This window comes from Somniosus microcephalus, unplaced genomic scaffold (genome assembly GCF_052327205.1).
Source record: "Somniosus microcephalus isolate GS21.2 unplaced genomic scaffold, FLI_Smic_1.0 unresolved_chr4, whole genome shotgun sequence".
Classification (NCBI taxonomy): Eukaryota; Metazoa; Chordata; class Chondrichthyes; order Squaliformes; family Somniosidae; genus Somniosus; species Somniosus microcephalus.
Window position 1 is genome coordinate 39267750 of NW_028225182.1, and position 25550 is coordinate 39293299.

The 25550-nt window shown below is 48.5% G+C and overlaps 1 protein-coding gene across 1 annotated transcript in view; it reads left to right on the plus strand.

Moving 5' to 3' along the window:
• Positions 1 to 11890: 11890 nt before the first annotated feature.
• The window catches only part of slc25a11 (solute carrier family 25 member 11), a 33257-nt gene continuing 19597 nt past the window's right edge, over positions 11891 to 25550 (plus strand). The window contains exons 1-3 of the mRNA XM_085977358.1: positions 11891 to 12027; positions 21326 to 21478; positions 25242 to 25448. Coding sequence (XP_085833484.1) covers positions 11936 to 12027; positions 21326 to 21478; positions 25242 to 25448 — 452 coding nt within the window. The 5' untranslated portion in view covers positions 11891 to 11935. The remainder of the gene's footprint in view (positions 12028 to 21325; positions 21479 to 25241; positions 25449 to 25550) is intronic.

Below are 25550 nucleotides of genomic sequence, written 5' to 3' on the forward strand. Positions count from 1 at the left end.
TGTAGGAATGTTTATTATTAGTTATTCTCATCAGAGATCAAGCCCCATGTTCAATAAAATGGACACCCACCCTCACAAATATTGGTACACTCCCGGGGACACCCTGTAAATACCGACACACTCCCAGATACCCCCTGCAAATATTGGTACACCTCCAGATACCCCATGCAAATATTGGTACACTCCCAGATACCCCCTGCAAATATTGGTACACTCCCAGATACCCCCTGCAAATATTGGTACAATCCTGGAGACCCCCCCCCCTCTGTAAATACCGACACACTCCCGGAGACCCCCTGTAAATACTGACACATTCCCGGGGACCTCCTGTAAATACTGACACACTCCTGGGGACCCCCTGTAAATACTGACACACTCCCGGGGACACACTGTAAATACAGACACACTCCCGGGGACCCCGTGTAAATACTGACACACTCCCGGGGACACCCTGTAAATACTGACAAACTCCCGGGTACCCCCTGTAAACACTGACACACTCCCAGATACCCCCTGCAAATATTGGTACACTCCCAGATACCCCATGCAAATATTGGTACACTCCCAGATACCCCCTGCAAATATTAGTACACTCCCAGATAACCCCTGCAAATATTGGTACACTCCCAGAAGGCAAGAACATCCTTCCTCAGATAAGGCGACCAAAACTGCACACAATACTCAAGGTGTGGTCTCACCAAGGCCCTGTACAACTGCAGCAAGACATCCTTGCTCCTGTACTCGAATCCTCTCGCTATGAAGGCCAAAATACCATTTGCTTTCTTAACTGCCTGCTGCACCTGCATGCTTACCTTCAGCGACTGGTGCACAAGGACACCCAGATCTCGTTGCACTTCCCCTTTTCCCAATCTATTGCCGTTCAGATAATAACCTGCCTTCCTGTTGTTAAGTCTGTGTGTTACATGGAGAATTAATACACAGACCACAAGAGTAAACTTTAACAGGACTTTACTATTCGAAGGTCAGGGCGGAACTGCCCAATAAATCCTTACACAGCACTTATATACCGGTGTGGTCACCACCGGTATTACAGTATACAGCAGCCAAGATAAAGTAGTGCAACCCTTAAAATAGTTCTCTTAAAGGTGGAACGTTACATACACTACAATCCTCCCTTTTTAGGTTAACAGTATATATTCCCATTAAACATAACATCATAACATATATACACAACTTCATGTAAAAACAGTTTACAGATTCAGTCTCTCTGGAGGCTTCCTGACTCGGTCCGGATAACGCCTCGGTGGTGTAGTAGTTTTCGGTGGTGTAGTAGGTTCTTCTGGCAAGGTCGATTCGGCTTGAATGCCAGTGTCAGGTTCATCTGATTCCAGTATCACCGGATCGGAGGTAGATACTATGGGTATCTCTGCTTCATCATTAGGCGTATAGAGTTGTGGAGTAGGTTGGCCCTTTTCGGATGACTCTATGATCTGGTCAACATGGCGCCTTATTATGCTTTCACCAATGTCCACGGTACACATCAGCGGTTCTAGTCGTTTGCAAATAGTTCCAGGCTGCCATTTCTCGGTACGGTAGTCCCGGGCCAAAACTTGTTGACCTATCTGGAAGGTTCTAGTTGGCCTTTCATTCATGCCTTGAAATTGCCGGTTCTCTACGTCCCTTCTGATGTTTGGCTTGATCAAATCCAGCCGGCATCTTAGTCTTCTATTGAAAAACATCATGGCGGGTGTTTGGTTTGTGACCGCATGTGTTGCATTCCTGTACGCCAACAAGAAGTTATCTACCTTATGTTGTAGATTTATGTCTTCATTACCCATGGCCTTTATGGCCTTCTTGAAGGTCTGGACAAACCTTTCAGCTAATCCATTGGTGGCGGGATGGTATGGGGCGGACGTGTAGTGCTTAACCCCATTGTTTTTTAAGAACTTCCTGAATTCTTCGGACACAAATTGCGGTCCATTATCAGAACAGATCTGTTCCGGCAGCCCATTCCTGGCAAATATGGTCCTTAATACTGTGATGGTTTTTTCCGTGGTGGTGGAGGACATCTTTATTACCTCCGGCCACTTGGAGTGTGCATCCACCGCGATTAAGAACATTGAGTCCATAAATGGACCAGCAAAGTCGATATGTACCCTTTGCCATGGAGATGAGGGCCACTCCCATGGATGCAGAGGAGCTTGTGGTGGGGCGTTTTGGACCTTCTGGCATCCTAGACAGCTCTTGGTCATTTCTTCGATGTCTCCATCGATACCTGGCCACCACACAAACGCTCTGGCTAGGTTCTTCATTTTCACTCCACCCAAATGCCCCTCGTGAAGCTCCTTTAGCACTTTATGCTGGAGTTTGGGTGGAATCACCACTCTGGATCCACACATCAAAGTTCCTCGGCACACTGACAGCTGTTCTCTTCTTTGCGAAAATGCTGGCAACATTGGTTCGCCATGTGCTGGCCATCCCTTCACCGTTAAATCGTAGACTCGTGAGAGAGTCGGGTCATTTCTTGTTTCCTTTTCGATCGTAGAATTTGTTACTGGTAGACATTCCACTATGGTTGAGTGGAACATCTCCACTGGGTCCACTGTAGGCGCCTCTTCTACCGTTGGCAACGGTAGGCGCGATAACCCGTCAGCATTCCCATGCTGTTTTGATCCTTTGTATTCTATGTCATATTGGTGTGCCCCTAGGAAAATAGACCACCTCTGTAGCCTTTGCGCTGTCATAATGGAAACGCCCTTTTTAGGGTTGAATATGGATACCAACGGCTGGTTGTCTGTCAGCAGTGTAAACTTCATGCCCTGCAGGTAATGATTGAATTTCTTTACTCCCCACACAAGGCTGAGAGCCTCCCTATCTATCTGAGCATGGTTTCGCTCAGCGGAGGTCAATGATCTGGATGCAAATGCGACTGGCCTTTCCGAGCCATTTGGCAACTTGTGTGAGAGTACTGCTCCAATACCATAAGGGGAAGCATCACAAGCTGGACGAATAGGTAGCGTTGGGTTGAAGTGAGCCAACACTTCCTCTGAGGTGATCAATGCCTTGCTTTTGCGAAAGGCCTTCTTACAGTCCTCGCTCCACTTCCATGGTACTTCTTTCTGTAACAGAGCATTCAGCGGGTGCAGCACCGTGGATAGATTTGGCAGAAACTTATGGTAATAGTTAATCAACCCTAGGAACGACCTCAACTGGGATACATTTTCCGGAGCGGGGGCCTTCACAACAGCTTCGATCTTGTCAGGTGACTTGTGCAGCCCCTCCTGGTCAATGACATGACCACAGTACGAGATCCGTTTCTGAAAGAACTCACATTTCTAGCGATTAACTCGAAGGCCATATTCCTTCAACCTGGTGAGCACCAGTTTCAAATTTGCGAGGTGTTCCTCCTCGTCCTCTCCTGTAATCAGGATATCGTCCAAGTAACACTGAGTGCTTGGAATTCCCTGTAATACCTGCTCCATGGCCCTCTGCCAAATTGCTGGAGCCGAAGCCACTCCAAAAACCAGTCTATTATATCGATACAAGCCTCTGTGCGTGTTGATTGTGAGATACTGGCGCGACTCTTCCTCAACTTCCATCTGTAAGTACGCTTGCGCCAGGTCTATCTTGGTGAAGTGTTTCCCGCCAGACAATGAAGCAAAGATATCCTCAATCCGCGGAAGCGGATATTGCACCGTGTGAAGCACCGGATTAACTGTGATCTTGAAGTCTCCACAGATGCGGACCTTCCCCGGTTCCCCTGGCTTGTTACTCGATGAACGCTTCATGACGGGAACAATGGGCGTGGCCCACTCACTCCAGCCCACCTTAGACAGTACTCCTGAACGTTCAAGCCCTTCCAGTTCAGCCTCCACAGCAGGTCGTATCGCATAAGGTACCGGTCTGGCTTTGAAAAATTTTGGGTTTGCATGTTCTGCAATCTTGATTTTTGCCTTAATTCCTCTCAGTGTTCCCAGTCCCTGTTGGAATACCTCTTTAGCCTCATCCAATATTCTGGACAATCGTTCAGGTTTGACATCTTTCTTTCCGGGATCTACCGTTATTGCGTTTAGGGAGTGCCAGTCCATATTTATTTTCCTGATCCACTCCCGTCCCAGAAGTGGTGGACCTCCCTCAGGTAGTACATATAAGTCCATTCCTTGGTGTTCTTTGCCCTTGTGTATCACCTTGACTTTTATCTTTCCGATGGGGTATACTTTTTGCCCCGTGTATGTCTGCAATACTATCTTCGTATCCCGTAGGGGAATATGTTTGAATAACTTTTTGTAATCTTGCTTATTCATGACCGTCAACGCCGATCCGGTGTCCAATTCCATCTTCACTTGGACTTCGGCAATCTGCAGTGTGACCCAGATAGTTTGTCGGTCAGTTTCCTTACTCACATTGTGAATTCTCAGACTACCCAGTTCCTTGCTGTTGGAGTCTGAATCCGAATTCTGTTCATCCGAACTCTTCTCAGCCACCTTATGTACCTTCCTGCACTTTTCCTGCGGTGACTTTTTGTTGCTGGTCTTCTTTCCTGACCGGCATACTTTAGCTATGTGACCAAGCTTGCCACATTTTCTACATTCCTGGTTTTTAAACCAGCATTGGTTCTGATCGTGTGTTGTCTTCCCGCAACGATAACATTTCGTTGTACCCGAAGCCATTTGATCTACGCCGAGTACCGCTGCCTTCAGCTGCATTTCCGCAGTGCCTCTCGCTGCGGCTTCGTGCGATGCTGCAATAGTGACAGCCTTATCAAGTGTAAGATCATTCTCTTCGAGCAGTCGCTTTTGTGTTCCTTCCTTCGACAACCCACACACGAACTTGTCTCTCAGTGCCTCTGTCGGATTTCCCCCAAACTGACAGTATTTCGCTAGCCTACGCAGTCCAACCAAGTACTCCGCGTTGCTTTCCTCATTCAGTTGCGTTCTCGCATAAAATTTAAATCGTTCCGCTAACATCAGCGGTGTGGGGTTCAAATGATCCTTCAGGACAGCAACAATATTAGCGAAAGTCTGATCCGCCGGTTTAGCTGGTGATAGAAGATGCTTCAATAGCCCATATGTCTTCGCACCCATTGAGTTTAGTAAGGTTAGTGCTTTATCATCATTTGATATATTATTTGCCTTACAATATATCTCTATGCGTTCTACATACGTGGCCCAATCTTCCACCTCAGGATCGAAATCGTTGATGTTACCACGCTTAGGCATCTTCGCAATCTTTTTGAGAAACAACAACGAAATTTTTCTTTAACTTTTTTTTTCAAAAATGGCGGTTTCCCACGCTTGTCTTCTTCTCCGCCTCCGAAAATGGTGGTTTCCCGCGCTTGTCTTCTTCCCCGCCTCCGAAAATGGTGGTTTCCCGCGCTCGCTCGGTCTCGTTCTCCCTCGCTCGCTCGGTCTCCCTCGCTCGCTCGGTCTCTGTCTCTCCCGCTGGCTGTAACGGCGATTGCCGTATTGCTACGTTCGCCCTCCCCAGCGGTTTTCAATCGTGCCTCCCAGCCCCTCTTGCAGTCTGGTCCTTTCCCCCCCGGCTGCGGCTGAGTTCTCCGCGGTTTTTTTTTTTTTTTATTTGTTTTATTTTCTCCCGCGCAAGCGGTTCTCGGTCGCTGCGCCTCGCGGCCTCGGTAGCTGCCCGGCCTTGTTTACCGGTCGCGGTCGAGCTGTCTCCCGACGCTGTTGCGTCTCCCAGCCCGCTTGTAGCCTGGTCTCTCACACCGGCTGCGTTCCCGCTTGTAGCCCGGTCTCAGCGCCTCTGGCCCCGACTTCTGTACGGCTCTTTTCCCCCGGCCATGGTCGAGTTCTCCGCCCTTATCTCCTCCGTTTTTTTAATTTTCTCCCCTACTCACAGTTAACGTGGCCGACTTGCTTCTCGTCGCTGATCGGCTCACCCACCACCGTGATAGAAGGGACGATCACTGCCTGTTGCTGATGGAAGGCTTCGTGTCAGAATTCTTCCTTCTTCCTTTGCTCTGCAGACCCGAGTCTTTTCTTAGCAGAATGATGAGGGCGGATGCCTCTTCTCGACGCCCTTAAACTGCCTTGGATGTATCTCTGCCGCAGGGTAAGATCGAACTCGTCGCCACTGTTAAGTCTGTGTGTTATATGGAGAATTAATACACAGACCACAAGAGTAAACTTTAACAGGACTTTACTATTCGAAGGTCAGGGCGGAACTGCCCAATAAATCCTTACACAGCACTTATATACCGGTGTGGTCACCACCGGTATTACAGTATACAGCAGCCAAGATAAAGTAGTGCAACCCTTAAAATAGTTCTCTTAAAGGTGGAACGTTACATACACTACACCTGTTTTTGCCACCAAAGTGGATAACCTCGCATTTATCCACATTTGCATCTGCCATGCATCTGCCCAATCTCCCAATCTGTCCAAATCATACTGGAGTTTCTCTGCATCCTCCTCACAGCACACATACCCACCCAACTTTGTGTCGTCTGCAAACTTGGAGATATTACATCTAGTTCCCGCGCCTAGATCATTTACATATATTGTGAATAGCTGGGGTCCTAGCACCAATCCCTGCGGTACCCCACTAGCACTGCCTGCCACTTGTAAAAAGTCCCGTTTATTCCAACTCTTTGCTTCCTGTCTGCCAACCAGTTCTCTATCCAAGACAGTACTTTACCCCCAATCCCATGTGCTTTAACTTTGCACGCTAATCTCTTATGCGGGACCTTATCGAAAGCCTTCTGAAAGTCCAAATACACCACACCCACTGGTTCTCCCTTATCTATTCTACCAGTTACATCCTCAAAAAATTCCAGTAGATTAGTCAAGCATGATTTACCTTTTGTAAATCCATGTTGACTTTGTCCGATCCTGTCACTGTTTTCCAAGTGCTCTGCTATTACATCTTTTATAATGGACTCTAGCATTTTCCACACTACCGATGTCAGGATTACTGGTCTATAATTTTCCGTTTTCTCTCTACCACCTTTTTAAAATGGTGGGGTTATATTAGCTATCCTCCAATCCATGGGAACTGCTCCAGAGTCTATAGAATTTTGGAAGATGACCAGCAATGCATCTGGTTTCTATTTCTAGGGCCACTTCCTTAAGTATCCTAGGATGTAGATTATCAGGCACTGGGGATTTATCGGCCTTCAATCCCGTCAATTTCCCTAACACCATTTCCCTACAAATATTGATTTCATTCAATTCCTCCCTCTCATTAGACCCTATGTTCCCCGACATCTCTGGGAGGTTATGTGTGTCCTCCTTTGTGAAGACAGAACCAAAGTATGTATTTAATTGGTCTGCCATTTCTTTGTTCCCCATTATAAATTCCCCTGATTCTGACTACAAGGGACCTACGCTTGACTTCACCAATCTTTTTCTCTTCACATAGCTATAGAAGCTTTTACAGTCAGTTTTTATGTTCCCTGAAAGCTTACTCTCATAATCTATTTTCGCCCTCTTAATTAATCTCTTTGTCCTCCTTTGCTGAATCCTAAACTGCTCCCAATCCTCAGGTTTGCTGCTTTTGCTGGCCAATTTATATGTCCTCTCCTTGGATCTTATGCTATCCCTAATTTCCCTTGTTAGCCACGGTTGAGTCACCTTTTTTGTTTTATTTTTATGTCAAACAGGGATGAACAAATTCTGTAGTTCATCCATGCGATCTTTAAATGTTTGCCATTGCCTATCCACCGTCAACCCTTTAAGTAACGTTCCCCAATCCATCCTAGCCAACTCGTTCCTCATACCATCGTAGTTTCCTTTATTTAAATTCAGGATCCGAGTCAAATACTTCACTCTCCATCTTAATAAAGAATTCTATCATATTATAATCGCTCCTCCCCAAGGGGCCTCGCACAACAAGATTGCTAATAATCCTTTCTCATTACATAATACCCAGTCTAAGATGGCCTGATCTCCAGTTGGTTCCTCGACATATTGGTCCAGGAAACCATCCCGTATACACTCTAGGAATTCCTCCTCCACTGTGTTGTTACTAATTTGGTTAGCCCAATCTATATGTAGATTAAAGTCACCCATGATAACTGCTGTGCCCTTATTGCACGCTTCTCTAATTTCCCATTTAATGCCAACCCCAACCTCAGCATTACTGTTTGGGGGTCTGTATACAACTCCCACTAACGTTTTCTGCCCCTTGGTATTTCTCAGCTCTGCCCATACAGATTCCACATCATCAGAGCTAATATCCTTCCTTACTATTGTGTTAATCTCCTCTTTAACCAGCAATGCTACCCCACCTCCTTTTCCTTTTTTCCTGTCCTTCCTGAATATTGAATAACCCTGGATGTTGAATTCCCAGTCTTGGTCACCCTGGAGCCATGTCTCTGTAATCCCAATTATATCATATCCGTTTACATCTATTTGTGCAGCTAATTCATCCATCTTATTACGAATGCTCCTCGCATTAATGCACAAAGCCTTCAGGCTTGATTTTTTAACACTCTTAATTCTTTTACAATTATTATTTACCGTGGTCCTGTTTTATTTACACCCTTGATTTCTCTGCCTTCCACTTTTGCTTTTCTCCTTCCTGTCTTTTGTTTCTATCCTTGCTTCCCTTTCCTCTGTCTTCCTGCACAGGTTCCCAACCCCCTGCCATTTTAGTTTAAATCCTCCCCAACAGCACTAGCAAACACTCCCCCTAGGACATCGGTCCCGGTCCTGCCCAGGTGCAAACCATCCAGTTTATGCTGGTCCCACCTCCCCCAGAACCGGTTCCAATGTCCCAGGAATTTGAATCCCTCCCCCTTGCACCATTCCTCTAGCCACATATTCATCTGAAATATCCTTCTATTTCTACTCTGACTAGCACGTGGCACTGGTAGCAATCCTGAGATTACTACCTTTGAGGTCCTATTTTTTAATTTACCTCCTAACTCCCTATATTCAGCTTTTAGGACCTCATCCCATTTTTTACCTATATTGTTGGTACCTATATGCACCACGACAGCTGGCTGTTCACCCTCCCCCTCCAGAATGCCCTGCAGCCGCCCCGAGACATCCTTGACCCTTGCACCAGGGAGGCAACATACCATCCTGGAGTCTCGTTTGTGGCCGCAGAAACGCCTATCTATTCCCCTTACAATAGAATCCCCTATCACTATAGCTCTCTCACTCTTTTTCCTCCCGTCCTGTGCAGCAGGACCACCCATGGTGCCAGGAAGTTGGCTGCTGCTGCCTTCCCCCGATGAGCCATCTCCCTCAACAATATCCAAAGTGGTATATCTGTTTGTAAGGGGGATGGCCACAGGGGGGTTCCCGGGAGCTTGTCTGTATTTGCAGGGGGTTACCGGGAGTGAGTCATGAACTTTTTTGCTGCCTACTTCCCCTCAAATTTAAGGAACGTAACAATGTGAACTATGTCCTTCTTCTTAGGCAGTCCCTCAGAAGAGGGGATGACTTGCTTCCACACTAGAAATGAGTTCTCAGGTGACTGATTAATCCAATGCGGGACCTACAGTCTCTGTCACAGGTGGGGCAGACGGTGGTTGAAGGAGCGGGTGGGTGGGGTGCTTGGGTTGACGTGCGCTTCTTGCGCTGCCTGTGCTTGGCTTCCGCTTGTTCCCGGCGAAGAGACTTGAGGTGTTCGGCGCCTTCCCGGATGCTTCTCCTCCACTTTGTGCGGTCTTGGGCCAGGGATTCCCAGGTGTCGGTGGGGATGTTGCACTTTTTGAAGGAGCAGCAGTGATCCCCACCCTCCTGTATGCCTCAGAGGCATGGACCATGTACAGCAGGCACCTCAAAGCACTGGAGAGGTACCACCAACGCTGCCTCCGCAAGATCCTGCAAATCCATTGGCAGGATAGGCGCACCAATGTCGGTGTTCTTGCTCAGGCCAACATCCCCAGCATCGAAGCTTTGACCACGCTCAATCAACTCCGATGGACGAGTCACATCGTCTGCATGCCCGATACGAGACTCTCAAAACAAGCGCTCTACTCGGAGCTCCGGCACGGCAAGAGAGCCCCAGGAGGGCAGAGGAAACGCTTCAAGGACACCCTCAAAGCCTCTTTGAAAAAGTGCAACATCCCCACCGACACTCTGTCAATGTTCCATTATTGGCTGCTCCAGGTGACCTGGATTGACACGTACAGCTAGAGGGCCCAGTTACCTTGACTACTGGCTTGGGCAGTACCTACAAAAGCCCCTGGGAAAACCACCTGGCCCTGTGAGTGACCACACTTCCAAAAGTACTTAATCATTTGTAATGCGCTTTGGGACGTCCTGAGGTATTTATTTACGTGTCAGCTGTGGCTCAGTGGGTCGCTCTCTCGCCTCTGAGTCAGAAGGTCATGGGTACATAGTCCCACTCCAGAGATTAAGCACAAAAATCTAGGCTGTCACTCCCAGTGTCAGCACTGAGGGAGCGCTGCGCTGTCGGAGGTGCCGTCTTTCGGATGAGACATTAAACCAAGGCCCCGTCTGCCCTCTCAGGTGGGCGTAAAAGATCCCATGGCCACTAGTTTGAAGAAGAGCAGTTGGGAGTTCTCCCCAGTGTCCTGGGCCAATATTTATCTCTCAATCAACATTTAAAACAGATTAACTGGTCATGATCAGATTGCTGTTTGTGGGAGGTTGCTGTGCGCAAATTGGCTGCCGCGTTTCCTCCCTTACAATGGCAACTACACTTCAAAAAAGTACTTCATTGGTTGTAAAGCGCTTTGGGACGTCCTGAGACAAGATCTTTCTTTTTTTGAAGAAGCGAAAATCGCTGTATAAATGCAAATCATAGAAACATAGAAGATAGGAGCAGGAGTAGGCCATTCGGCCCCTCGAGCCTGCTCCGCCATTCAACGAGATCATGGCTGATCATCCAAATTCAGTACCCTGTCCCTGCCTTCTCCCCATATCCCTTCATCCCTTTAGCCTTAAGAAATATATCCAACTCCTTCTTGAATATATTTAATGAACTGGCCTCCACCGCCCTCTGTGGCAGAGAATTCCACAGGTTCACCACTCTCTGGGTGAAGAAATTCCTCCTCATCTCAGTCCTAAATGGCTTACCCCTTATCCTTAGACTATGACCCCTGGTTCTGGACTCCCCGGCCATCAGGAACATCCTTCCTGCATCTAGTCTGTCCAGGCCTGACAGAATTTTATAGGTTTTGATGAGATCCCCTCTCAATCTTCTGAACTCCAGTGAGTACAAGCCCAATCGACACAATCTCTCCTCATACGTCATTCCTGCCATCCCAGGTATCAGCCTGGTGAATTTTCGCTGCACTCCCTCCATGGCAAGAACATCCTTCCTCAGATAAGGCGACCAAAACTGCACACAATACTCAAGATGTGGTCTCACCAAGGCCCTGTACAACTGCAGCAAGACATCCTTGTTCCTGTACTCAAACCCTCTCGCTACGAAGGCCAACATACCATTTGCCTCCTTAACTGCCTGCTGCACCTGCATGCTTACCTTCAGCGACTGGTGCACAAGGACACCCAGGTCTCTTTGCACTTCCCCTTCTCCCAATCTATTGCCATTCAGATAATAATCTGCCTTCCTGTTTTTGCCACCAAAGTGGATAACCTCACATTTATCCACATTATAGTGCATTTGCCATGTTTCTGCCCAATCACCCAACCTGTCCAAATCGTACTGGATTCTTCTGAAGGTGGGATCTAAATGAATGCAAACACAATTAAAGATTTTGGTTTTTTTTAAATTTAAAGACAAGCTCTCCATTAGGCTTAAGTGGGGATCGAACTCTCTCTGCCGTGATCACTGGCTCCCAGGAAGATTGACAGCTCAGGGAGAGCCTGGGCCCGGGGGGAAGGCGAAGAGTCTCAGTACGCATGCGCGGGTGTACGGGACCACGCCCCCTTGCTCCCCTCTCCAGGCGCGAGTGGGCGTGGTCACGTCAACGCGTCACCTCCCTCTAATCGCGTGCACGCGCAAAACGCGCGACGGCCACACGAATCGTGCACGCCCCTGCCCTCCCCTCCTCGGTGTCACCTTGCCGCGAATGAAAAAGATGGCGGCGGCGGCGGCGAAGGAGGGCGAAAAAGCCCGGAGCTCCCCCAAGTCCATCAAATTCCTCTTCGGAGGCCTGGCGGGGTAAGCGGACATTAAGTGTAAAAATATAAATCATTATTTATCTCTCCCCCCCCCCCTCCACTTTCCTACTGACGTAAATTTATATTTGAACGCTCGACCCTGCTGCCGCTGAGCTGGGTCACTCGATGGTCGCCTTTGGGACAAGGCCGCGTTGGTGGCCGACTGCGTGCTTTCTCGGCGTTTGAGCTCAGCTCTGGCCGCTGAGGGCCCAATGTTTTGCCTTCTGTGAACCACAAATAAGAATTTAGCCTGCTTAACTCTTGCTATTTTATATATATATAAGTGAAGAATATGCATTAAGTATTTAATATGCTTAAATTTTGCTATTTTATTAAAAAGATTATGCATTAAGTATTTCATTTGCTTAAATTTTGCTATATATATATGCATTAAGAATTTAATTTACATTTATTTTGCAATTTTATATACAAGTATATAATATGTATTAAGAATGTAATTTGCTTAAATCTTGCTATTTTATAAAAAAGTATGCATTAAGTATTTCATTTGCTTACATTTTGCTATTTATATATATATATGTAATGCATATGCATTAAGAATTTAATTTACTTTTATTTTGCAATTTTATTACAAGTATATATGTATTAATGTAATTTACTTAAATCGTGCTATTTTATTTATATATATATAAGTAAAGAATATGCATTGAGAATTTAATTTGCTTAAATCTTCGTATTTTTATATATATAAGTCAAGAATCATAGAAGTTTACGGCACAGAAAGAGGCCATTCGGCCCATCATGTCCGTGCCGGAAGAAAAAGAGCCATCCAGCCTAATCCCACTTCCCAGCTCTTGGTCCGTAGCCCTGCAGGTTACGGCTCTTCAAGTGCATAGCCAGGTACTTTTTAAATGCGATGAGGGTTTCTGCCTCTACCACCCTTTTCAGGCAGTGAGTTCCAGACCCCCACCACCCTCTGGGGGGAAAAAAGTTCCCCTCAACTCCCCTCTAATCCTTCTACCAATTATTTTAAGAATATGCATTCCGAATTTAATTTACTTTTCTAGTTATCTTGCACGAGTCTCATAAGAAGCAGGAGTCGGCCATTCGACCCCTCGAGCCTGCTCCGCCATTTAATGAGATCATGGCCGATCTGATCTTGGCCTCAACTCCACTTCCCTGCCCGCTCCCCATAACCCTTGACTCCCCTATCTGTCAATCTCCGCCTTGAATATATTCACTGACTCCGCCTCCACAGCTCTCCGGGGTAGAGAATTCCAAAGATTCACGATCCTCTGAGAGAAGAAATTTCTCCTCATCTCCGTCTTAAATGGACGACCCCTAATCCTGAAACTATGCCCCCTCGTTCTAGATTGCCCCACGAGGGGCAATGTGTTACTTAGTTCTGCGAAAGTTATGTTAATCAAATTCTATATTAAGACGCAGTTATATCTTTCCTCCTCCTGGACTCGTGTTGCAGGTCCATCTGTTGCTTTCTTGCTAATGTGTGGAGAGATGAGAATGTTGAAATACAGTTCAGAAGGTCGTGGGTTCAAGTCCCACTCCAGAGATTTGAGCACATAAATCTAGGCTGACGCTCCCAGTGCAGTGCTGAGGGAGTGCCGCACTGTCTGAGGTGCAGTCTTTCAGATGAGACGTTAAACCGAGGCCCCGCCTGATCTCTCTGGTGGATGTAAAAGATCCCACGGTCACTATTTGCAGAAGAGCAGGGGAGTTTTCCTGGTTTCCTGGCCAATATTTATCCCTCAACAAACATCACTAAAAAAACCTCCCAGATAATAAGAACATAAGAAGTAGGAGCAGGAGTAGGCCATACGGCCCCTCGGGCCTGCTCCGCCATTCAATAGGATCATGGCTGATCCGAACCTAGACTCACGTCCACTTCCCTGCCCTCTCCTCGTAACCCTTAATTCCCTTATCAGCTAGGAAACTGTCTATCTCCGTTTTAAATTTATTTAATGTCGCAGCTTCCACAGCTCTCTGAGGTAGCAAATTCCATAGATTTACTACCCTCTGAGTGAAGAAGTTTCTCCTCATCTCAGTTTTGAAAGGGCAGCCCCTTATTCTAAGATTATGCCCCCTAGTTCTAATCTCACCCATCAGTGGAAACATCCTCACCGCATCCACCCGATCAAGCCCCCTCACAACCTTGTATGTTTCGATAAGATCGCCTCTCATTCTTCTGAACTCCAATGAGTAGAGGCCCAACCTACTCAACCTTTCCTCATAAGTCAACCCCCTCATCTCCGGAATCAACCGAGTGAACCTTCTCTGAACTGCCTCGAGAGCAAGTATATCTTTTCTTAAATATGGAAACCAAAACTGCACGCAGTATTCCAGGTGTGGCCTCACCAATACCCTGTATAACTGCAGCAAGACTTCCCTGTTTTTATACTCCATCCCCCTTGCAATAAAAGCCAACATTCCATTGGCCTTCCTGATCACCTGCTGCACCTGCATACTAACCTTCTGTGTTTCATGCACCAGGACCCCCAGATCCCTTTGTACTGTAGCACTTTGCAGTTTCTCTCCATTTAGATAATAACTTGCTCTTTGATTTTTTTCTGCCAAAGTGCATAACCTCACACTTTCCAACATTATATTCCATTTGCCAAATCTCTGCCCACTCACTTAGCCTGTCTATGTCCTTTTGCAGGTTTTTTATGTCCTCCTCACTCACTCACTGCTTTCCCTCCCATCTTTGTATCGTCGGCAAACTTGGATACGTTGCACTCGGTCCCTTCCTCCAAATCGTTAATATAGATTGTAAAGAGTTGGGGTCCCAGCACTGACCCCTGCGGAACACCAGTAGTTACTGATTGCCATTCTGGCCGTTTATCACATTGCTATTTTGTGGGAGCTTGCTGTGCGCAAATCAGCTGCTGCGTTTCCTACATTACAACAGTGACTACACGTCAAAAAGTACTTCATGGGCTGTAAAGCGCTTTGGGGTGGTGAAAGGCGCTGTATAAATGCAAGTCTTTCTTTCTAACATCTCATCTGAAAGACGGCACCTCCGACAGTGCAGCACTCCCTCAGTACTGGCACTGGGAGCGTCCGCTTTACTCTTTGTGTTCCAAGTCTGTTGGGTGGGGCTTGACCCACGACCTTCTGCCTTGGCGAGAGTGCGACCCACTGAGTCACGGCTGACATTCGCACGTCAGTTGCACATCATCTTTAACAGTGAAGACAGGGATTTTGCACACCAGGGGTTCCCAGAGAGAGATTCCGGACATTTGCTCCACAGCGCCACCCATTGGCTTGAGCCAGCACTACACCGTGACAGTTGACATGGCTAAATTGAATGGGAAATGCTGAGAGCGCAATTTACAATGGGAAATATTAACAGCAGCAAGTAATATTTATGGACAGGAACTGTGCACCCTACGCAATCTATTAGTATATAGATTTCTGTAGTACTCAAGAATACAGTAGATATTTTCTGGTGACTGTCAGTTTGACTGGGAATGGTAAATAGATTAACTATGCCTAATATGCAGTGTACATAATGTGCCATCATTATTGTTTAACAAGTGTTTAACAAAATTTATGAAAAAAAGTTAGCTTCTGCAGTGATTTTAAATGTTTCTTTGAATCAGTGAGCCCTTGTCCTTCTAGGTGGAAGAGGTCACGGGTTTGGGAGGTGCTGCCGAAGGAGCCTTGGCGAGTTGCTGCAGTGCATCTTGTAGATGGTGCACACTGCAGCCACGGTACGCCGGTGGTGGAGGGTGCCAATCTATGAGGATTGGATTGGATCGGCTGGGGTTGTTTTCTTTGGAACAGAGGAGGCTGAGGGGAGACTTAATTGAGGTGTATAAAATTATGAGGAACAGCACCCCATCTTCCGATTAGGCACTTTACAGCCTTCTGGACTCAATATCGAGTTCAACAATTTCAGATCATAACCTCGGCCCCTATTACATTTTTACTTATATTTTTTATCCACCCCTTTGTTTTAGTTTCCCCCCCCCTCTTTTTTTCTCTCTCCCACATGGCAGCTGTCTCCCATTCTGCCAGAACATTTCACACCTAATCTAGAGCCGTCTTTTGTCTCCACTGTCCTATCACCATCTCGTCTGGTTTTGAATACCTCTTAATGTCTCTTCTCTTTTGTTCTCTCCCAGCCTGGCCTCTTAATCTATTTCATTTCCTGTGCCTCTTTAGTCTTGACAAAGGGTTAGACCCGAAACGTTGACTCTAATTTCTCTCCACGGATGTTGGCTGGCCTGCTGAGTTTTTCCAGAGTTTTCTGTTGTTATTAGATTGATGTTGCCCACCTCCTCGCGGAGGGGAGATTTAATTGAGGTGTATAAAATTATCCTGGACTAATGATCCGGAGACGTGAGTTCAAATCCCCCCCCACGGCAGCTGGGGAACTTAAATTCAGTTCATTAAATAATTCTGGAATAAAAAGCTAGTATCAGTAATGCTGACCATGAAACTATCGGATTGTTGTTAAAAAAACCCATCTGGTTCACCAATGTCCTTCAGAGAAGGAAATCTTACCCGGTCTGGCCGATATGTGATTGACCACAATGTGGTTGACTCTTAACTGCCCTCTGAAATGTCCGAGCGAGCCACTCGGTTGTCAAGCAGGCGGCTCACCACCACCTTCTCGAGGGCAATTAGGGATGGGCAATAAATGCTGGCCTCGCCAGCGACGCCCACATCCCAGGAATGAATATATATATAAAAAAAAACAATCCGACCGTGGGAACTTTAGACACCGAGCCCAATGCCTGGCCTCCGATCTCTCCAGTCTGCGGTCTCTCCCCGTGCTGCTCTAGCTCCAACCCCCCCCGCTCCTCCCCTGAATGTTTGAAAGCTAAGATGACACCAGTGACATTTCAGCAATGAACTGAGTGCCTGGCAGCGAAGCTCGGAAATCCCCAGGCATACTGAACGCTCAACTTTGTTCCGAATGTCAAGGTCGGCGGCAGAAAGGTGTTGTTCTGTTCCGCGACATTTACCGCGATCTTCGAGCCATTTCTCGGCCCCTGTCCCCCTTGAGTGTAGAAGATTGAGGGGGTGATCTGATCGAGGTGTTTAAAGTTTTTAAGCGGATTCAATAGATACGGAGAAACTATTTCCTCTGGTGTGGGGCGTAATCTTAAAATTAGAGCCAGGCCGTTCAGGGGTGAAGTCAGGAAGCACTTTTTCCACACACAGGGTCGTAGAAACCTGGAATTCTTCTCCCCCCAAAAAGGCTGTGGATGCTGGGGGTCAATTGGAGCTTTCAAGACTGAGACGGCTAGATTTCTGTTGGGTGAGGGTATCGCGGGATACGGAGCAAAGGCGGGTAGGTGGAGCTGAGGTGCAGATCAGCCATCGAACGGCGGGACAGGCTCGAGGGGCCGATTGGCCGCCTCCTGTTCCTGTCTTCACAATCAAAATGTTGTGTCTGTGTGGGGGGGGGGGGTAAATAAAATGTGTAGCGCCAGGGCCAGGGCTTGGGACTTGATTGCTAAAGTTCCCGCACTTGAACGGTGGCCTTGGCGGTGCTGTGGACTCTGACTCCACACTCCTTTCACAATTGAAAAGAAGGATATTTTTGTCGCGTCTTATCTTATGCCTCCAAAATCGGCCCCACAGTGCTTCGCAGCCAGTGAATCGCTTTGGAAGTGTAGAAAGTGCGGCAGCCGATTTCAGCACAGCAAGAGCCCACGATCAGAAGCCGAGATGAACGACCTGTCGCTCTGTTTTTGGTGTTGTTGATTGAGGGAGGAATAAGGACATAAGAAATAGGAGCAGGAGTCGGCCATTCGGCCCCTCGAACCTGCTCCGTCATTCAATAAGGTCATGGCTGATCTTCGACCTCATCGCCACTTTCCTGCACTATCCCCATATCCCACGATTCCCTTAATATCCAAAAATCTATCGATCTCAGTCTTGAATATACTCAACGACTGAGCCTCCACAGCCCTCTGGGGCAGAGAATTCCATAGATTCACCACCCTCTGAGTGAAGAAATTCCTCCTCATCTCAGTCCTAAATGGCCGAGCCCTTATCCTGAGACTGTGACTCCTGGTTCTAGACTCCACAGCCAGGGGAAACATCCTCCCTGCATCTACCCTGTCAAGCCCTGTAAGAATTCTGTATGTTTCAATGAGATCACCTCTCATTCTTCTAAACTCTAGAGAATATAGGCCTAGTCTACTCAATCTCTCCTCAAAGGACAATCCCCCCTAATCGCAGGACCCAGTCTGGTGAACCTTCATTGCACTCCCTCTATGACGAGTACAGGAAACACTTTTTTATCCGGGACCGGCGTGGTGCCGGTTTATCAAAAAGTTCGGATTACAGAGAGGTATAGTTAAAAGGTACAAGAGCTCTGTACACAGCAACAAATCCAGGCTTCCCTGTTGCTTAGCAACAGGTGCAGGAACCCCGGCCACAAGATCCAGGCGTCCCTGTTGCTTAGCAACAGGCGCAGGAACCCCGGTTACACGGCCACAGATCCAGGAACGGCCACTAATAGGAAGTAAAACTTACCTGAACCTACTCCTGAATGTTGCCGGTTAACAGAGATTTCCGGTTATTTAGGTGCCGGTACATCGAGAGTTTCCTGTATGTCCTTCCTTGGGTAAGGAGAGCAAAACTGTACACAGTACTCCAGGTTGTTGGCCAGGGCACTGGGAGAACTCCCTCCACTTGGAATAGCATCATGGGATCTGCACCGTTCCCCGGAATGGGTGGTGGCGGGTGGGAGGGGCTTTGTTTCACGTCTTGGCCCGAGAAAGCAGAACTCCCTCAGTGCTGCACTGGAGCATCGAGCGGCCTGGATTTTGTGCTCAAATCCTTAGAGTGGGGCTTGAACCCACAGCCTTCTGACTTGGAGGCGCGAGAGAGCGCTACCCACTGAGCCAGTGCAGGTTTCCGGGAGGGTTAGTGTGTGCCAGGGTGTCCGATCAGCAAAAGAAGCTGGGCGTGGGCAAGACGGTCCCACAGGGTGGGCGAGCTCGAGCACAGGTCTCCTGTAACATTAAAGTGGACTCCTGTCCTAGCGAAGAACAGCTAACGCAGCTCCGATTGGGAACAGCACCCTGACGATGTCTCTGTATCTAACCTGTGCTGTACCTGCTCTGGGAGTGTTTGGTGGGACAGTGTAGAGGGAGCTTTACTCTGTATCTAACCCGTGCTGTACCTGCCCTGGGAGTGTTTGGTGGGACAGTGTAGAGGGAGCTTTACTCAGTATCTAACCCGTGCTGTACCTGCCCTGGGAGTGTTTGATGGGACAGTGTAGAGGGAGCTTTACTCTGTATCTAACCCGTGCTGTACCTGCCCTGGGAGTGTTTGGTGGGACAGTGTAGAGGGAGCTTTACTCAGTATCTAACCCGTGCTGTACCTGCCCTGGGAGTGTTTGATGGGACAGTGTAGAGGGAGCTTTACTCTCTATCTAACCCGTGCTATACCTGCCCTGGGGTGTTTGATGGGGCAGTGTAGAGGGAGCTTTACTCTGTATGTAACCCATGTTGTACCTGCCCTGGGAGTGTTTGATGGGACAGTGTAGAGGGAGCTTTACTCTTTATCTAACCCGTGCTGTACCTGCCCTGGGAGTGTTTGATGGGACAGTGTAGAGGGAGCTTTACTCTGTATCTAACTGTATCTAACCCGTGCTGTACCTGCCCTGGGAGTGTTTGATGGGACAGTGTAGAGGGAGCTTTACTCTGTATCTAACTCCGTGCTGTACCTGCCCTGGGAGTGTTTGATGGGACAGTGTAGAGGGAGCTTTACTCTGTATTTAACCCATGCTGTACCTGCCCCGGGAGTGTTTGATGGGGCAGTGTAGAGGGAGCTTTATTCTGTATCTAACCCGTGCTGTACCTACCCTGGGCGTGTTTGATGGGACAGTGTAGAGGGAGCTTTACTTGGTATCTAACCCGTGCTGTACCTGCCCTGGGAGTGTTTGATGGGACAGTGTAGAGGGATCTTTACTCTGTATCTAACCCATGCTGTACCTGCCCTGGGAGTGTTTGATGGGACAGTGTAGAGGGAGCTTTACTTGGTATCTAACCCGTGCTGTACCTGCCCTGGGAGTGTTTGATGGGACAGTGTAGAGGGAGCTTTACTCTGTATCTAACCCGTGCAGTACCTGCCCCGGGAGTGTTTGATGGGGCAGTGTAGAGGGAGCTTTACTCTGTATCTAACCCGTGCTGTACCTGCCCTGGGAGTGTTTGATGGGGCAGTGTAGAGGGAGCTTTACTCTGTATCTAACCCGTGCTGTACCTGCCCTGGGAGTGTTTGATGGGGCAGTGTAGAGGGAGCTTTACTATGTATCTAACCCGTGCTGTACCTGCCCTGGGAGTGTTTGATGGGACAGTGTAGAGGGTGCTTTACTCTGTATCTAACCCGTGCTGTACCTGCCCTGGGAGTGTTTGATGGGGCAGTGTAGAGGGAGCTTTACTCTGTATCTAACCCGTGCTGTACCTGCCCTGGGAGTGTTTGATGGGACAGTGTAGAGGGAGCTTTACTCCAGACCTGACTATTCCAAAGCTCTCATGGCCAGTTCTCATTTCCCAACCTCAGTGAAGTTCAGCTCATCCAAATCTCTGTTGCCCCGTGTCCTAACTCGCACCAAGTCCCGTTCACCCATCACTGCTTCGTTGACGTACATTGGGTCCCTGGCAACGCCCTGATTTTAAAATTCTCAACCTTGTGTTCAAATCCCTCCATGGCCTCGCCCCCCCCCCCCCCCCCCCTCCCTATCTCTGCAACCTCCCACAACCCCCGTCCCCCACCGAGATCTCTGCGCTCCTCTAATTCTGGCCTCTTGAGCATCCTCGATTTTAATCGCTCCACCATTGGCGGCCGTGCCTTCAGCTGCCTGGCCCCAAGCATAGAACTCCCTCTCTAAGCCTCTCCACCTCTCTTCTCCTTTACGACGCTCCTTAAAACCCACCTCTTTGACCAAGCCTTTGGGCACCTGCCCTAATATCTCTTTACGTGGAGCGGTGTCAAATTTTGTTAACGCTCCTGTGAAGCGCCTTGGGACCTTTTTTTACGCTGTTAAAGGCGCTGTATAAATGCAAATTGTTACTGCTGTCCCTGGTAGGAGTGTTTGATGCAGCTCCCTCCACAGTGTCCCATCAAGCGCCCCCAGGTCAAGTACCGCACGGGTAGAGGGAGATTTATTCTACACCTAACCTCTGCTGTAGCTGATCCGGGAGTGCGCGCTGATGATTCTTGCTTGAGTATCTGAATTTCCATTCCCCCCCAGCACTGACGCATCTCTCGCCTCGAGGAGCACAGAGTGCAGGGAAGACCATGAATTGCCTCGCCATAAAAGCCTGAATTGGGTTGCGTTTCTGTCTTTTTAGGATGGGGGCCACATTCTTTGTCCAGCCCCTGGACTTGGTGAAGAACCGCATGCAGCTGAGTGGCCAAGGCGGTCAGGCCAAAGAATACAAGACCAGCTTTCACGCCGTGACCAGCATTCTGAAGGCCGAGGGGTTCGGAGGAATCTACACCGGGTAAGCAGCGCGCCACTTAACTCCTGTCTGAGCGTGCCGATACGGGCTGTGAACTGACTTAACACTCGCCGCCCCCCCCCCCCTTCACCCCGATGCAGGAGCCCGGTGTATGCCATTGGCACGGCTGCAGGGGCACCAGAGCCTCCCTCTATCTCCTGCCAAGTGGCCATCTTTCATGTGTGTGTGTGTTCCTGTGCCATGGCTATTCGACTACTGGGTGCAGCACCGCCAATCCCTATCTTGTCCATGTGCCCTCATAACAACTGTTAATGCACTTGGAAAATACTAAACTGTGTAAAGTGCTCTGACTTGTTGCAACAAATTAATACGGGATTGTACAGATACGAGTTATTTTTCTCTCGCCGACGATTCTGTAAAAGCGTGAGGGTGTGGGACTAAGCACAACTGCTCTTTCAAAGAGCCAGCACAGGCATGACGGGCCAAATGGCCACCTTCCGTGCTACAAGTTTCTATGATTCGAAAGTCTGCGCGCACACTTTTCAGCTTGTCGGTGAGTAGTGAGGGGGTGCGTGCAACCGGGCACTGGGAGATTGAACCCGAGCATTGCTGGTCATCTTCCAACATTCGATAGACTCTGGAACAGTCCCCATGGATTGGAGGGTAGCTAATGTTACCCCACTATTCAAAAAAGGTGGTCGAGAGAAAACGGGGATTTACAGACCGGTAAACCTGTCATCGGTAGTGGGGTAAGTGCTAGAGTCCATTGTAAAAGATGTAATAGCAGAGCACTTGGAAAACAGTGACGGGATCGGACAAAGTCAACATGGATTCACAAAAGGTAAATCGTGCTTGACTAATCTACTGGAATTTTTTGAGGATGTAACTGGTAAAATAGATAAGGGAGAACCAGTGGATGTGGTGTATCTGGACTTTCAGAAGGCCTTCGATAGGTCCCGCATAAGAGATTAGTGTGTAAAGTTAAAGCACATGGGATTGCGGGTAAAGTACTGTCTTGGATAGAGAACTGGTTGGCAGACAGGAAGCAAAGAGTTGGAATAAACGGGTCTTTTTCCGAATGGCAGGCAGTGACTAGTGGGGTACCGCAGGGATCGGTCCTTGGACCCCAGCTATTCACAATATATATAAATGATCTGGACAAGGGAACTAGATGTAATATCTCCAAATTTGCAGACGACACAAAGCTGGGTGGGCGTGTGTGCTGTGAGTAGGATGTCGAGAAACTCCAGGATGATTTGGACATGTTGGGTGATTGGGCAGAAACATGGCAGATGCAATATAACGTGGATAAATGTGAGGTTATCCACTTTGGTGGCAAAAACAGGAAGGCAGATTATTATCTAAATGGCAATAGATTGGGAGAAGGGGCAGTGCAATGAGACCTGGGTGTCCTTGTGCACCAGTCGCTGAAGGTAAGCATGCAGGTGCAGCAGGCGGTTAAGAAGGCAAATGGTATGTTGGCCTTCGTAGCGAGAGGGTTTGAGTACAGGAACAAGGATGTCTTGCTGCAGTTGTACAGGGCCTTGGTGAGACCACACCTTGAGTATTGTGTGCAGTTTTGGTCGCCTTATCTGAGGAAGGATGTTCTTGCCATGGAAGGAGTTCAGCGAAGATTCACCAGGCTGATACCTGGGATGGCAGGAATGACGTATGAGGAGAGATTGGGTCGATTGGGCTTATACTCGCTGGAGTTTAGAAGAATGAGAGGTGATCTCATTGAAACTTATAAAATTCTGACAGGACTGGACAGACTAGATGCAGGAAGGATGTTCCCGATGGTCAGGGAGTCCAGAACCAGGGGACACAGTCTAAGGATAAGGGGTAGGCCATTTAGGACAGAAATGAGGAGGAATTTCTTCACCCAGAGAGTGGTGAACCTGTGGAATTCTCTACCACAGAGGGCGGTGGAGGCCAGTTCATTAAATATATTCAAGAAGGAGTTAGATGTATTTCTTAAGGCTAAAGGGATCGAAGGATATGGGGAGAAGGCAGGGACAGGGTACTGAACTTGGATGATCAGCCATGATCTCATTGAATGGCGGAGCAGGCTTGAAGGGCCGAATGGCCTACTCCTGCTCCTATCTTCTATGTTTCTATGAGTCTTTCTATTGCATGGCGCCCCGCCCCACGCTGAAGCCTTTTACTAGTTAGATCAGTCCTTCATTTCAACCTAAGCGTGTAACGCACGGTCCGAGACCCGGGTTCGGAAGGCACTAGGACCCAGGGGCCCCCTTTCCCGTTGGGCCCGCGCACCTTTCCCCAACTCCTCCCCAGCCAAGGGGAGCTCGGGGCCAGCTGATGATCCAGGAGGTCCCGGCACCTTGCCGCCTTCCTGAACATTGAATTCACGTGCGGCGGCGGCAGCGCGGTGGTTACGTTACTGGGCTCGTAATCCAGAGACCGCGACTTCAGATTCCACCATGGCGTTGCGGGAATTTGAATTCGGTTTTAAGAATCTGGAAATAAAAAGCTGGTATCGGCAAAATTGACCATGGAGCTGTCTGATTCTCATTTTTAAAACTCCAACCGGTTCACTCCTGTCCTTTTTTTAGGGGGAGGAAACCAGCCAGCTATTTCAAAATTCTCATCCTTGTTTTCAAATCCCTGTATGGCCTCGCCCCTCCCTAATATCTGTAATCTCCTCCAGACCAACAACCCCCTGAGATATCTGCGCTCCTCCAATTCTGCCCTCTTGGGCATCTCTGATTATAATCACTCAACCTTTGGCGGCCGTGCCTTCTGTTGCCTGGGCCCTAAGCTCTGGAATTCCCTGCCTAAACCTCGCTACCTCTCTTTCCTCCTTTAAGACGCTCCGTAAACCTACCTCTTTGACCAAGCTTTTGGTCACCTGCCCTAATTTATCCTTATGTGGATCGGTGTCAGTTTTTTTTGTCTTATAACACTCCTGTGCAGTGCCTTGGGATGTTTTACTATGTTAAAGGCACTATATAAATACAAGTTGTTATTCGTTTATGGGATGTGGGCGTTGCTGGCAAGGCCAGCATTTATTGCCCATCCCTAGTTGCCCTTGAGAAGGTGGTGGTGAGCCGCCTTCTTGAACCGCTGCAGTCCGTGGGGTGAAGGTGCTCCCACAGTGCTGTTAGGGAGGGAGTTCCAGGATTTTGACCCAGCGACGATGAAGGAACGGCCGATATACTTCCAAGTCAGGATGGCGTGTGACTCGGAGGGAAACTTGGAGGTGGTGGTGTTCCCAAGCGCCTGCTGTCCTTTGTCCTTCTAGGTACTGGAGGTTGTGGGTTTGGGAGGTGCAGTCGGAGAACGTGAGCCAGGGCCCTTCTCTGGACCCGTATGGCTCGGGGCACCACCTCAGCCAGTCGGGGGCCGAGAGCTTGCGCGTCTACAGGAAACTTTCGTTTATCCGGAGGTTAAATGTCCGGAAAGCTCTATCCACCGGCAAAATTCAGGAGTCGGTTCAGATAAGTTTTTTTTTCTTTTCGTTGCATTTTTTTCTCCAGTCAGGCTCTGCAAGGTCCAGCTGAAGCTGTTGCTTAGCTACAGAGACGCTTGCAAGCTACGACCGACTGTTTTGAAACTGTTGCTAAGCAACAGGGTTTGTTGCTTCACACGGAGCTTGTGAGCTCCGTATGTTTTAACATTAGCGCTGGTTTGTCCGGCAGTTTTGATGGGACGGCAACAACTCGGTCCCGTCGGTGCCGGATACCAGAAAGTTTCCTGTATTAAGTGCATGTTTCGCTTTGTTGGAGCAGTAACGTTAGAAGGCGCTTCCCACGCCGCGCTCTCTCTCTCTCTCTCTCTCCCGCAGTCTCTCCGCTGGTCTGCTGCGACAGGCCACCTACACAACGACCCGCCTGGGGATCTACACCATCCTCTTCGAGAAGTTCACCAAAGCCGACGGGACGCCGCCCAACTTCTTCCTCAAAGCGGGAATCGGGATGACGGCGGGCGCGATCGGCGCCTTCATAGGGACGCCGGCCGAGGTGGCGCTGATCAGGATGACCGCCGACGGCAGGTAGGTGCCCGCAGCAAAGCACTTGAAGGTTGTTCCCCTCGGAGCAGAGAAGGCTAAGAGGAGATTTGATTGAGGTGTTCAGAACGCGAAGAGTTTAGATCG